At 39.9% G+C, this 13,122-nt stretch overlaps 1 protein-coding gene across 1 annotated transcript in view; it reads right to left on the bottom strand.

The window, feature by feature from the left end:
• IQCM (IQ motif containing M) overlaps nt 1-13,122 on the bottom strand; it is a gene marked incomplete at both ends in the record, with an annotated part of 428,042 nt that overhangs the window by 337,223 nt on the left and 77,697 nt on the right. Inside the window, 3 exons of the mRNA XM_082611212.1 lie at nt 2,647-2,819; nt 7,542-7,663; nt 11,583-11,656. Of these exons, the coding sequence (XP_082467338.1) occupies nt 2,647-2,819; nt 7,542-7,663; nt 11,583-11,656 (369 nt within the window). The remainder of the gene's footprint in view (nt 1-2,646; nt 2,820-7,541; nt 7,664-11,582; nt 11,657-13,122) is intronic.

Genomic DNA, 13,122 nt, shown 5'->3' with positions numbered 1-13,122 from the left:
TTCATACAGAGTGAAGTTAAGTCAGAAAGAGAAAAATAAATATTGTATATTAACACATATATGTGGAATCTAGATAAATGGTACAGATGAACTGGTTTGCAAGGTAGAATTAGAGACACAGATGTAGAAAACAAACATATGGACACCAAGGGGGGAGGAAGCAGGGGTGGGGGTTGGTGGTGGTGGAATGAATTGGGAGATTGGGATTGACATATATAAACTAATATGTATAAAATAGATAACTAATAAGAACATGCTGTATAAAAAATCAATATATTTTTTTAAAAAGTCCACAGGGACTGGAAAAAAGTTTTTTAAATGGAGATTAAAAAAACAAAAAAATGTGAGAGAATTCATAAGAACCTAACATTCTCTAGAATCCTTCCCCTATTTTGCAATTTCACACTCACTACTCCCTACACTAAGAATGCCTTTCTCGTGTATAAGCATGAGAGAGGTATATTTTCAAATGCATGATCTTTGTAAAGAATGTAAAGTTGGAATAGAAATTTCTAATTTTCCAATCTTTTTCGCACATTAATATCAGTACAAAATTTCTGAGCAGGTGTTCCAATATATGTACAGTTGTTTATCTATAGATTATATTTATTTTTAACTTTTTATTTTATATTGGAGTACAGTTGATTAACAATGTTGTACTAGTTTCAGGTGTACAGCAAAGTGATTCAGTTATACATATACATGTATCTATTCTGTTTCAAATTCTTTTCCCATTTAGGTTGTTACATAATATTGAGCAGAATTCCCTGTGCTATACAGTGAGTCCTTGTTGGTTATTTATTTTAAATATAGTAGTGTGCACATGTCAATCCCAAACTCCCTAACTATCCCTTCGCCCCACTCTTCCCCCTGGCAAACATAAGTTTGTTCCCTAAGTCTGTGAGTGTGTTTCTGTTTTGTATATAAGTTCATTTGTATATAGATTATATTTACATTCTACTTTATTAACATATTATGTACATTATAAAACAAAAATAGATTTAGAATCAGAAGGGAAGAATGTAAACAGGAGCTTCTTCCTATATAATCAGACAACTCCTTATTAAGATTAGAGCAGGAGTTGGCAAAGCATGGCCAGGGCCAAATTCAGCCTATCACCTGTTTCTGCAAATAAAGTTTTACTGGACACAGTCAAGCCTATATGTTAACCTATTTTCTATGGCTTCTTTCATGCTACAAAAGCAGAGATGAGTAATTGTGACCATATGGGCCACAAAGCCAAAAACATTTACTACCTGACCCTTTCCAAGAAACGTCTGCCAAACCTCATATCAGGATTAATTTCAAAGTACCTAAGAAGGGAGAGTTCTGCAGACCAAGCATCTGAGATGGAGAGAAAGAAAAAGGTAGAAGTGACAAATCTGCTAGGGATGCCAACCAAGTTACAAAAAGGTATAGGAGAGGAAAATTCGCTACGAGGGTAAAACTATCATGGTGAGGCTGACAACAGCATCATAGAGTATGAAAACAGAACTTAAATACTGGTGCAAACAAAACATCAATCAAAAGGCATAGAGGGCCGGGGCTTCCCTGGTGGCGCAGTGGTTGAGAGTCTGCCTGCCGATGCAGGGGACACGGGTTCGTGCCCCGATCCCGGAAGATCCCACATGCCGCGGAGCGGCTGGGCCCGCGAGCCATGGCCGCGGAGCCTGTGTGTCCGGAGCCTGTGCTCCGCAACGGGAGAGGCCACAGCAGTGAGAGGCCCGCGTACAGCAAAAAAAAAAAAAAGGCATAGAGGGCCATAGTTGCTTTTTTTGACTGATATTTCTTACAACACCTCTATCAGAGGGTAGATATTTCTCTTCATTTCAGCACGACTTTAGTTATCATACTTTTTATATCTATTTCAGCATTTGCCATTAACTTCAAAATAGGGGTCAAGGAGACATTTAAGATATCAATGGACAAAAGTTATGATTTAACATGAAGAATGAATAACACAGATTACAATTCAGTACCTCACATCCATGTGCATGCACGCACATGCGCGCACACACACATAATTCTAGTACTGGCATCCTCTAGCAAATATCATAATATTCCTGTGGCTACGACAGAGGGTTCTCTTAAATATGCTACTAAAGATATACAATTGTTGGAATGTGGAGAGTTAAGGCCTTCAAGTCGCCAATAATCTAATCTTTCTTCTTTCTGAACTTTTTGTATACTTAATTAAAGTCAATGCCAAAGATTCCAGCATTTAGTTATCCTCCAATATTAGTTTTGACTTTCCCAACTAGAGAAGATGGAAACGAACAAAAATGTCTGATATACTTTTGTATGCCTCATGTCACTTAGCATGGGCATGTGGTAATACGCTCAATAAATAATTATTGATCAGTTTCTGAGAGGTTATCCACAAGATGTGTTACTACATGTCAAAACTGATTTGCCCATTGCTTTTTCTTACAGAATTGAATATTCTTTTTTTTCAAACTGTTTCAAGATGAAGTAGAAAGGACACAGGACTAGGAGTTTGGAAATTCGGTTCTAGCCACAACTGGTATAACAAACTAGCTTTACTGACTTGAGCAAGTCACTGCATCTCCTTTGCTTCTCTTTCAGCATATAATGATGGGTTACAGCAGCTGACAACTAATATCCTATTTAGCTCTGAAAGCCTACGCGTATTGCAAAATGGCAGCTGGAAGGCCAAGTCCAGAGGCAGACATAGATTTGGTGGACATATGATACTCAAGAAACGTTGAAGCAGGGTGTCTGACGGGTGTGCCTTCTCTAGTTTGCTGTCGCCATTCCTCCCATTGACCACACTGCCCATTTTTCTGTTATCTGCTGGTCTTAGAGGGGCATTTAAGTTTGTAGCCCATGATTTAAAGGAATTATAATTCTGTTCTCATTTCAATACCTAGATTGTTTATCCTATATATGAAAAACAGAAATACTATTGTTACTAAACAGAATTTTGGAACACATAATGAGAAGGTACTAGTTTCTGCCAATATCCTTGGATTCTTTTTCTTTCAGAATGCAGTGTAGTGCAGTGACCAAAACAATGAATTTTATATACAGAAAAACTTGGGTTTGTTGTTCTCTTTACCACTAATAAGACCTTTAACCTTGGGTGGCAATTCACTGAGACTTTCTGGACCTCTGCTTTCTTATTCGTAAAATGGAGGTGGGGTAGTTAGACTAAATTGTGTCTGAGGTTCATTTTCTCTCTACAGCTCTGCAGTTCTATGATAACAGGCAATTTCATTGTTTTGACCCTATTTCCTACAACTTTGTGAAAGCTATGGGCCTTTAGAAATAAACAGATTTATCTAAGCTAAGGGGAGGAAAAGATGTAGGGACACACTAGACCAACAGAATCAAAATGCAGGAACAGATGAGAAAAAGGAGACCTCATTTCCTGAAACATACATGGTAGTAAATAAAACAATGGAAAAGTCCTCACTACAACACCATGCCATCATAGCCTGACAATCCTTTAGCACTAATGCAAAACAGCTAATGGTAACATTAGACTATGCCTGCTGTGCCATTTATTTGTGATATTAGCCTCTTATTTAAACACAATGGGCCTCAAATTCCTCATTTGCTCAAAAGAGGGAATAATAATGCTTTGAAACTACAAATACATGTGCATAGGGTTTATGCATGTTACAACACACACGTATGGTTTGGAAGATAATTGTCTTGAGTTCCTTAGTGTTGGAAGAGGCAGTCCACCATGGGTTCTGAGCACCCCTGACAATCAATCATACTGGATGCCAAGAATGCCAGGTTCTGGCTGCTCTCTGCTCTTTACCCAGATTGTTTCCCAGGGTTGCGTTCACAGCAGGCAACCTTGAGGAGTGAGGTAATACCTCCCCCTGGGAAAAAGAGCACTTTTTCTCTGAAAGCCATAGACTCCCCAAACTTATACTTTGAGCCATAACACAAACCTATATGCACAGCCTCCACCTGAGCCCCTCCATGTGGCCCCAGGGGACTTGGGGGCAAGAAAAACTGACATGAACACAAAGCTCAGCCTGCATGCTATGCGGTAAGGAAGTCCTTGTCTCTGACAGGTCCTGATTCCGTGTCTGCAGTCAGCCGGCATCCATGAAACTGTGGCAGGCTACATTTTTAGCTTGTAAATAGGAGGAAACCCCATACCCATCACAGGTCCTGTGAAGATGCTTAGTAAATGCATGATTGTTGGATGAATGTAAAATTAGGGTATCTCATATATAATATTTCATTACTTTTTCTCACTAGAGATCTAAGGTAAGTGCATTACCTATTCTTAGTAGGATAAAGAGTCTTCTATTTTAATCTAGAACCAGGAAGAGAATTTGTGCGGTATTTGTGATCTTCCTTCTTCCTGGTTCTCACAAAGTGTCATCCGTCAGCTAACTCACTGCACTGCCATCAACAGCCCATCCTACCAGCCACTCAGCACTGTTGAAGACAAATGCCAGCACCTCAGCCCCTTCTGTCCTCACTCAGAAAGTCAGAATTGTTCCCACATTCAAAGCTAAGCTCTTACAGCCTCACTGCTGAGGTTCTGATTCTGAGCTAATTCTAGATCTGCCAAACTAATTATAAAGCACATAACTGGGATGTTATCTAGCACCAAAACCCAAAAGACACTGTCTTTGTGGAAGCTTTACAAAATGATACTTCTGTGCCTTAACTGCACTTGAAATTGTTACAGAAAACAGGCAAAGGTGAAAAGACCAAAATTGCTTAGGATCGTAGACAGAAACTTGGAGATTTAAGTGCCACCTCTACTACATTTTGTCAGAATGTAAATATAATTGCAGGTGCTTAGAAAAAAAAAGGACAAGTATACCAATGAAAATCTTACATGCTGAACGCCAGGAAAGCAATAACACGTCTATTATAAGCCATTTTATGTGATAATTGTCTTTTGAGAAATAGGGGTAGGGATATTACCACCAACAGAAAGGCTTTAAAGAAATACAAATTCCTGATTATTGTTTTCAAGTGAGGTAAACAGCTATTTGTAAATGATTATTTCTTTCTTTGTTATCTTAACAGCTCTTAGCTTTCCTCACATTTCATACCATTATTTGTTTTAGGCAAAATATCTCAAACACCTTGACATATTTTTTCACTTTGCATCAGGAGTCATATTTTTCCCATGCCTAAAACTAAGTCTACATGAAAGGACCAAGGATGCTTGCCAAACCATGACCTGCTGTTTGTCCTCAAATGGATTTGGCACTCTTTTTGTTGTTTATCTACACAGACTTGCCAACGGTATTAACCACCACACAGAACGGGAATTTAACTCATGTGCAGCCAATCACGAAACTCTAGGCTATAAAGCTGACCAGAAGCAGAAACCAAGGTGAAATAGAGAATGGAACCTGGCCTCACTCCTAATTAAGACACTTCTGCTGAAAACCTTATTCCCCAGTATATCTGATGCCAACACTTGTCACAGTTGTTCCCTAGCAGTTTATTAAGTAGTTAAGGTTTTATTAACTCCTTAAAAGCACATGATACACGAAACTTTAAAACCAAATAATACACTTGGGCACCAATGTAGCTTGAACACATTTACATAAAACTAGAACATTAGTTTTCAGATAACCACCAGGCAAATGTATCATACCAAGCTTTAGATTCCCTACCCAGTATCAAGTTGGAATATGATCTGCTGACTGAGGGGAAGTAAAAGATGGGAGGGAACACAGTCAACCCACTCATATTTCCAGATAAATTTTCTTTTTGCAAAAGCACTTTGTAACTGCTTTACACTGATAGACAACCATCAGCTTTTCTATATCAGCATATATGTTCTCATGAGTCTTTCGAGTCACTAATAATGCGCCTGCTATTTTCTAGTTTACATTATGTTTTCACACAGAAATCTCACTTGGTCCTCACAGCAATATAGTCAGCAGTTAATTTTATCAACACCATTTAACAAAATAGGAAACTGAGGATCCAATGTGTTAAATAATTTGGCCAGATCATGCAGCAAGAGAACCAGACCTTGATTTTTGATTTTCACTTCTATATCTCAGATTCTTTCCCAAGCAGATGCAGAGAGTTTATTAAGTGTGACACGCTTATTAGACTCCCATTATCCTCCATGCACATACCACCATTCTGGACTATGTTCACAGTATGGACGCATAAATTCGAGGTCTTCTTGTTACCCACCCTTTCCAGCCACAGAAGCTGCTTCTTTAAGGAGTAAAAATATTCCCTCATGGATGGGATGTTTATATCAGGGCTGCAGACACAGGAACAAATCTAGGAAGATGTGAAATTCACTCCAGGTTCAAGAAAATAAAACTTGAAGGCCAACCTCAATAGGAGTAAAACCTCTAGTTACAGTGAAAATCAACACTTGAAAAACATTCCTTTTTCAAGGGTAAGAGACCCAAATCTGGAGATCTGGATGATTAAAATTTCTGTAGGAAATAAATGATTAGAAAACTCACACACTCTTTTGATTTCACTGCTGATGCCATAAATCTTTTTCTAAGTGTAATAGAACTGTAAGTAAATAAAATCAGTTGCAAAAGGCAGATTTGAACAAATTGGGGTTCCAGCTATTGTGATTTTTTTCCTTTAAACAAGGCAAAAGCACTATGTACAAATTTTAGAAAGGTTTCATTTAAAAGCCAGGCTAAGAAATGGCTTGGGCAATATAAACCCAAGGCCTTGGTAATTCTAGCACTGGATCCTAAAATTGTAAACACACAGTGTCATTGCTAAATTCTATCCACTCACATAATTTTATTTTGGAAACTGTCTAGGAACACCAAGAATACCTTTATGGCCATTTTGGAGCAGTTGATTATTATTGGCCCAGCAAAGTAATCATGCCCTCACCTCTTTTCCAGAAACAGTCCATCCTTCCCCATATTCCTGCTGCACTTCCCACTCAAGAAAACCATCACTCTCCCATTAACGAGTGTGGTATTGTTAGAAATGATTCCCTGGGTAGATATAGAACGGTCACCATTTTCACAATAAAAAGAAAAGAAAGCAACTGCCGAAGTTCATCCGAAAGCTAACATTCTAACATTTAAAATATCTGTGTAGGGCTTCCCTGGTGGCGCAGTGGTTGAGAGTCCGCCTGCCAATGCAGGGGGCATGGGTTCGTGCCCCGGTCCGGGAAGATCCCACATGCCGCGGAGCGGCTGGGCCCGTGAGCCATGGCCGCTGAGCCTGCGCGTCCGGAGCCCGTGCTCCGCAACAGGAGAGGCCACAACAGTGAGAGGCCCATGTACCGCAAAAAAAATAAATAAATAAAATAAAATAAAATAAAATAAAATAAAATAAAATAAAATATCTGTGTAACACTAGCTGTATTTTCATCTTCACTATCAACAACTATATGTTCATTTCCTGGGAATTCTTGAGCTCTCCAATCCATAGCACGATAGGCGCCTCAGAGGTCATTTCTTTTCTAGGGCAATTTCTAAAATGCAACAGGTCTTTGTGGCTTTGGTCAGACAGGAACTCGAAAGCAGCAGCCAGTAGTCGAACACTTGACTACAGATCCACACAAGCAATCAGGGCTGAACTACCTGACTGCCACCACTCCCTGGCATTCTTCCTTTTCATCCACAGGGTGCCTCTGTGAGGACTTACTAAAAACAACACTGCCACTTGGAACCATCTTTGGAAAAACTGGAAAAGCATTCAATTGCTACAGGATGTAAAGGACAAAGGTGTCATTTTCATTACTATCTAAGAATGAGGTTGGGCACATTAAATGTCACCCTCCTTCTGCAAGATCATAGCTCTTCATAAAAATAGAATAGTTTTCCAAAGCAGCAAGGATGAGATGAGTTTTATGAGGCAAACTGAGAAAAGTGACTTGCTCAAGGCAGACAAGAATTAAGGAAAATATTTAGAACCATTTCCACACCACTAGAGCACCTGAGAGACCCTCAGTCCTCCAAGCACCCTGGACTGCTCCTAATGCCACCAAGAAAGAGGATGTAGCCCAGCACATGAGTGGAAGGAGTTTGCAAGCCTTAGAGTCAGAAAGACCTCAAATCCTGGTTCTGCCAATAGGTGCCAGGGGCTGGAGCAGTTCTCTCTCTGAGCCAGAGTTTTCTTATCTGTGGAACGCAATCAACAATCTGCCTGTCTTTCAAGACTTGATAATGCATGGCTTAACACAGTGCCTAATAATTAACAGATGCTCAATATATGACATTCCTTAGCCCCTGTGTCTTAGTCTCCATTAATTAGCTTCCAGTAGAACAACAGTGGATGCATTTTTAGTTTCTTAAAATCAGCTTGTAGAGATATATATAGATTTCCAAACGTTCACTGAGAAATACAAAATCAAAGGTCATTTATTTACAGAACTACAACCACGTATCCGAGTCTATTTTTGAATACTACCTAAAGGTCACACTTAGGATTTAGTGTAGCTGGAAATCAAAAACTTCAGTAGAAATTGCCATCAACTCCATACATAGGAAGTACTTGTGAGCACCTATTAAACATGTGATAACACTTTATGTGTCTTCATGAATGTCTCTACAGTGACTACATTAAACACTTTCCTGACTATAGTCAGGGTACTCATTGGCTTCTGGGATAGTTAAAAAAATAAAGCATCTATAAAAAAAAAATGTTTTGACTCATTAAGTGCGATGGGATCAAAACCAGATGGATTTGGCAGTGGGCTCACTCCCCTGGTTCCTAGGCTGCTTCAGAGCAGTGCCAGCTCAGGGAGGGGATGATCAATGTCACACATTCCACACTTCAGGCAGTAATAGATCCTTGGCTCCAGGTTTACCAGTGTTCAGAGGGAATGCCAGAATACACATGCTGTGACAGAATCATTTTGGAAGTATCCATGCAGGCCAGAGAAATGAATAACTGCCTTGGGCACTGAATAGCTCAGGGAACAGCTGTTTTATGCCAGATGGTGATTAGGATCGTCTCTTCATCCTGTACAGTAACTATAACACTTCACACACATGTGCACACACACACGGTCTCCTTAAGCTGTAACATGGGAGATCAGAACCTTATAACAGAAGTATCCACTCAATATTACATGGAATAGTTTGAAGAACCACCAGGCTTGCTTAAACCTGGTTAGTAATTTACACACATGCTTACACTCACACCCCCTTTGCTGCACTATTCAACAAATATTTATATAATATCTTTCAGGCTAAATGAGCCCATCATTCTGCTGTTTAGGCACTGTGGATACAAATACAAACAAGACACATATGATCCCTGCCCTCTAAAGGCTTACTTTCTAGCAGGGAATCCAGATCGGTACACAGGCAAGCAATCTGATAGATGTTATTGGAGCTACAAATAGGAGGAGTACCTAATGCTCCTCTAAAATGGTAATAAGGACACTTTCCCCTCATCCTGGAAGACTATTGATACATCATGAAGCTACTGCCCAAGGTAGCCTTACAATGCCGGCTTAATCAGCACCTCTGTAGTAGAGAGCTATGAAGAAGGGTATTGTATTTTAAAACTTATTTGACCTGAGGGCCTATTGTATAGCACAGGGAACTATATTCAATATTTTTAATAACCTATAAGGGAAAAGAATCTGAAAAAGAATATATATATATATATATATATATATATATATATATATAACTGAATCACTGTGCTATATACCTGAAACTAATGCAATATTGTAAATCAATTATACATCAATTTAAAAAAGTTATTTGACCTGAAAAATAACTTATCTTGGTACGTTCTGGTACAAATCAACTGAGTAGGTCAAGGTACAAATAAGCGGCCTCATCAGAGGAAACAGAAAGAAGTTTATGAAGACACTGGGTGGCCAAGGCTTGCTAATAGTAATGGCGGCTAGCAAAATTAGCAATATCCACTAGTTGATAAGAGGATTATTTTAGCTAAAGCATGTGTTCTTATAAATACAAGAATATGTTTGCTTAATTCAACATGTCTTGCTTTTTTCTGCCTGATCCCTGCCCTCACAAAAAGTTGACTTGTTTGGGTTTGCCTTTCCCGTGCAACCCCCTTCCCCCAAACAACTCTCGCTTATAGACTGTGCTGTGAGGTTGGGCCTAAGTGGCCATAATGGTACCTTATCACCATCACTCCTGTCCTGACTGTGGCTTTGGGATCACCTAACCCAACCTAGCCCATCATGTCCCTCTTCCAGAATCATGAGCACTAAGAAAGTGAGTTAGATGTGTGGAGGGAAATCAAAAGTTCACACTGACTTAGGATTGAGGTGCCCATGTTGGTCTGTGTGTAAGATGAGAAGAAGAGACCCATCTGTGAGGAAAAGCAGAGGAAAGCAGTCCCACCAGGAGAAGCTGCAGGAGACACCTCAGTTCCTGGGGGACTTCAGTTCTTATGAGGCCCCATTGTAGTTTATGTTCTCATTTTTGCATTTAGCGAAGTCTGAAAATTAAAATAAGTCCCCTTTACCTGCTTGGGTCTTTTGTCCTGTGCATTCCACAAATGCATGAGGACAAATGCAGTTGCTGATTAAAAAACTGACTCATAGTGACCTACTTTCATCACCTTCCTTCCATTCTGATAGTCAACTTTTTCTCTGAATTCATTCAGAAACATTTATTGAATATCTGTCAGGCTGAGGTATGGGTTATAAAAACCAAAACTATTGTCTGTCCTCAAGGAGCCTTTCGTGTTCATGTTCATACCTTAATCCTCTTCAGTACCAGTCACTGCTCCTTGATGAGTCAATTTGAAGCTGCCTACTCTCTAATCCCCACATTCTATTTACTCCCCAGCACCAACAATTTTTGACCCCTACCAGGACCTGTAATTCATTGATACTACCACCTCTTCACTCTCCCTCACCACCTTCGTACCTTAAGCCAGCTTAAATTCCAAAGGCAAACTTTATGACCACTCTCTCTCATAGACTCCCAACTCTATCACCCCTGCCCGCCACAGTCTGTCATCCTCATTTGAGAAAACACAAAACCCTAGTTGAATCTAAGTCTACACCTATTCTGCGGTATTTGTACCCTGAATAATTGATGTGATGGGAGAAACAAAAACATGATTGGTCTCATTTCACATTCGTTAATAAGAACCCAAGTGGACCTGAACGTTACCCAGTAATCACAGTACAACTCCTTAGTCCATTCACTCTCCCCTCTCTAGTTCATATTTTCTACTCTCTCTTCACACTTCCAGCACTGCCCCTTGACCTTACTTGGAGCTGATGTCCTTGCTTTCAATTTCACTGGGAAAACAAAAGCAATCAAAAGAGACTGCCAAAGCTGCCCTCCTGAGAGCATCTGTATCCATACACTTTGTGTGCCCTCCCATTACTGCAGGTGAAAATCATCCACATTCCAATCTAAAGGCAACCCCTCTTCTTGTACAACAGCTCTCACCCGCTCGCTTTCTCAAGGACATTGCTTTGGCTATTCTCCCCTCTCCTTCCTCTCTTAGTGATTTTCCTCTCTTCTCTTGATTGCCCGCATCAGAAAACAAAAGACCTACTGTCTCTGATCTCACCTCCCCACAGCAGGCACCCAATTTCTGTGTTCTCCTCTACAACTCCTTGAAGTCATTCTTCTACTTGTTGTCTAATTTCTCTTCACCCATTCTTTGTAACTGACCTCTCTGTTAAAACAGCAGATGTTGAGGTCATTGCTAAGTTCAATGTCAATTTTCAGTCCTCGCCTTATTTCATCTATAAGCATAATTCAACACAGTTGATCAAACACTCCCTCCTCCTAGAAACACCCTTTTCACCCAGTTTCCAGCACATCTCTGTCCTGTTTTGGGTTTTTCTTTTTTTCTCCTCACTTAATGCTCCTTCCCTAGGCATCATTGCTAGTTTCTCCTCATTTCCATGACCTCTAAATACTCCACAGCTTAGTTCTTGGATCCTCTAACTCACTCCCATGGCATATCTTAGAGCCTCTGGGCATTAAACACTAACTCTAAGCCGAGGTATCACAAAATGACATCTGAGTCTAGTCCTCTGCGAGGAACTCCAAACCCAGACACCAACTTTCTATTCAATATCTCCACCTAGATATTTAACAGACATCTCAGACAGTATAGGACTGAAACTCTCATAAGAATCCAATCTGTTCCTCCCATAGACTCCTCCATCTTGGTAAATGACATCTCCATCCTCAGTAACTTGGAGCAAAAGCATTCTGGGGATTTGATTTGAAGGTAGAAACTTCAATAGGATTTGCTGATTAATTGCTCATCTTTTTTTTTTTTTTTTTTTTTTTATGGTACACGGGCCCCTCACTGTTGTGGCCTCTCCCGTTGAGGAGCACAGGCTCCGGACGTGCAGGCTCAGCAGCCATGGCTCACAGGCGTAGCCGCTCCGCGGCATGTGGGATCCTCCCGGACCAGGGCACGAACCTGTGTCCCCTGCATCGGCAGGTGGACTCTCAACCACTGCGCCACCAGGGAAGCCCTGAACTGCTCATCTTTGATTCTTCTCTGTCTCTCCAATAACATGCAATAACCAACTCACCAGCAAATCCTGCTGAAGGTTCTACCTTCAAAACAAACCCAAACCCTAAATATTTGCCATCACCCTAATCCAAGTCACCATCTCACTCCTTCTATTTTACAGCCACAGCCTCCAGTTGTTCTGCTTCTAACTTTGCCTCTCCATCAGTGGTGAAGTCAGATATTTTGGGGACTGAAACATAAAACTGTGGGGCCTAACTAAAGGAAGTGTCTGTCAAAGCAGAAATACAAAACGAGGTGTGAATGTGAATACTAGAATTAAAGAAGTGGGGTTTTTGTGGTTATCAACACACATGACAAATTCTAAAAAACTAACAAATAATCACAACATTTCAAAATCCAGAAAAATAACAATATCTTTGTTAACAAACTACCAGATATACCTCTATAATACTCTTTTTCCTACTTTTTTGGCTATATAGTGTTTGGTTACTTCTTCATGCAACAAAAATTTCATATTTTCCATACAAAGAATAGAAAGATAATTTACTCTTTCTTCTATCATGGTTGATCAACTTTTTAAAAATATTCATAGTTGGGATGCATAAAATACATAACTTCACTTCCTCTATCCTCTAGGCTCCGGGGAAGCATTGAGGGATTTTAGAAAAAAAGAGTGTAGGATATTCATTTTACACACACAAAAAAAATCACTCTGGC

This window comes from Mesoplodon mirus (genome assembly GCF_964341445.2).
Source record: "Mesoplodon mirus genome assembly, chromosome: 2".
Classification (NCBI taxonomy): Eukaryota; Metazoa; Chordata; class Mammalia; order Artiodactyla; family Ziphiidae; genus Mesoplodon; species Mesoplodon mirus.
The sequence above is the reverse complement of the archived record's forward strand: the minus strand, read 5'-3'. Positions and strand labels throughout refer to the sequence as shown.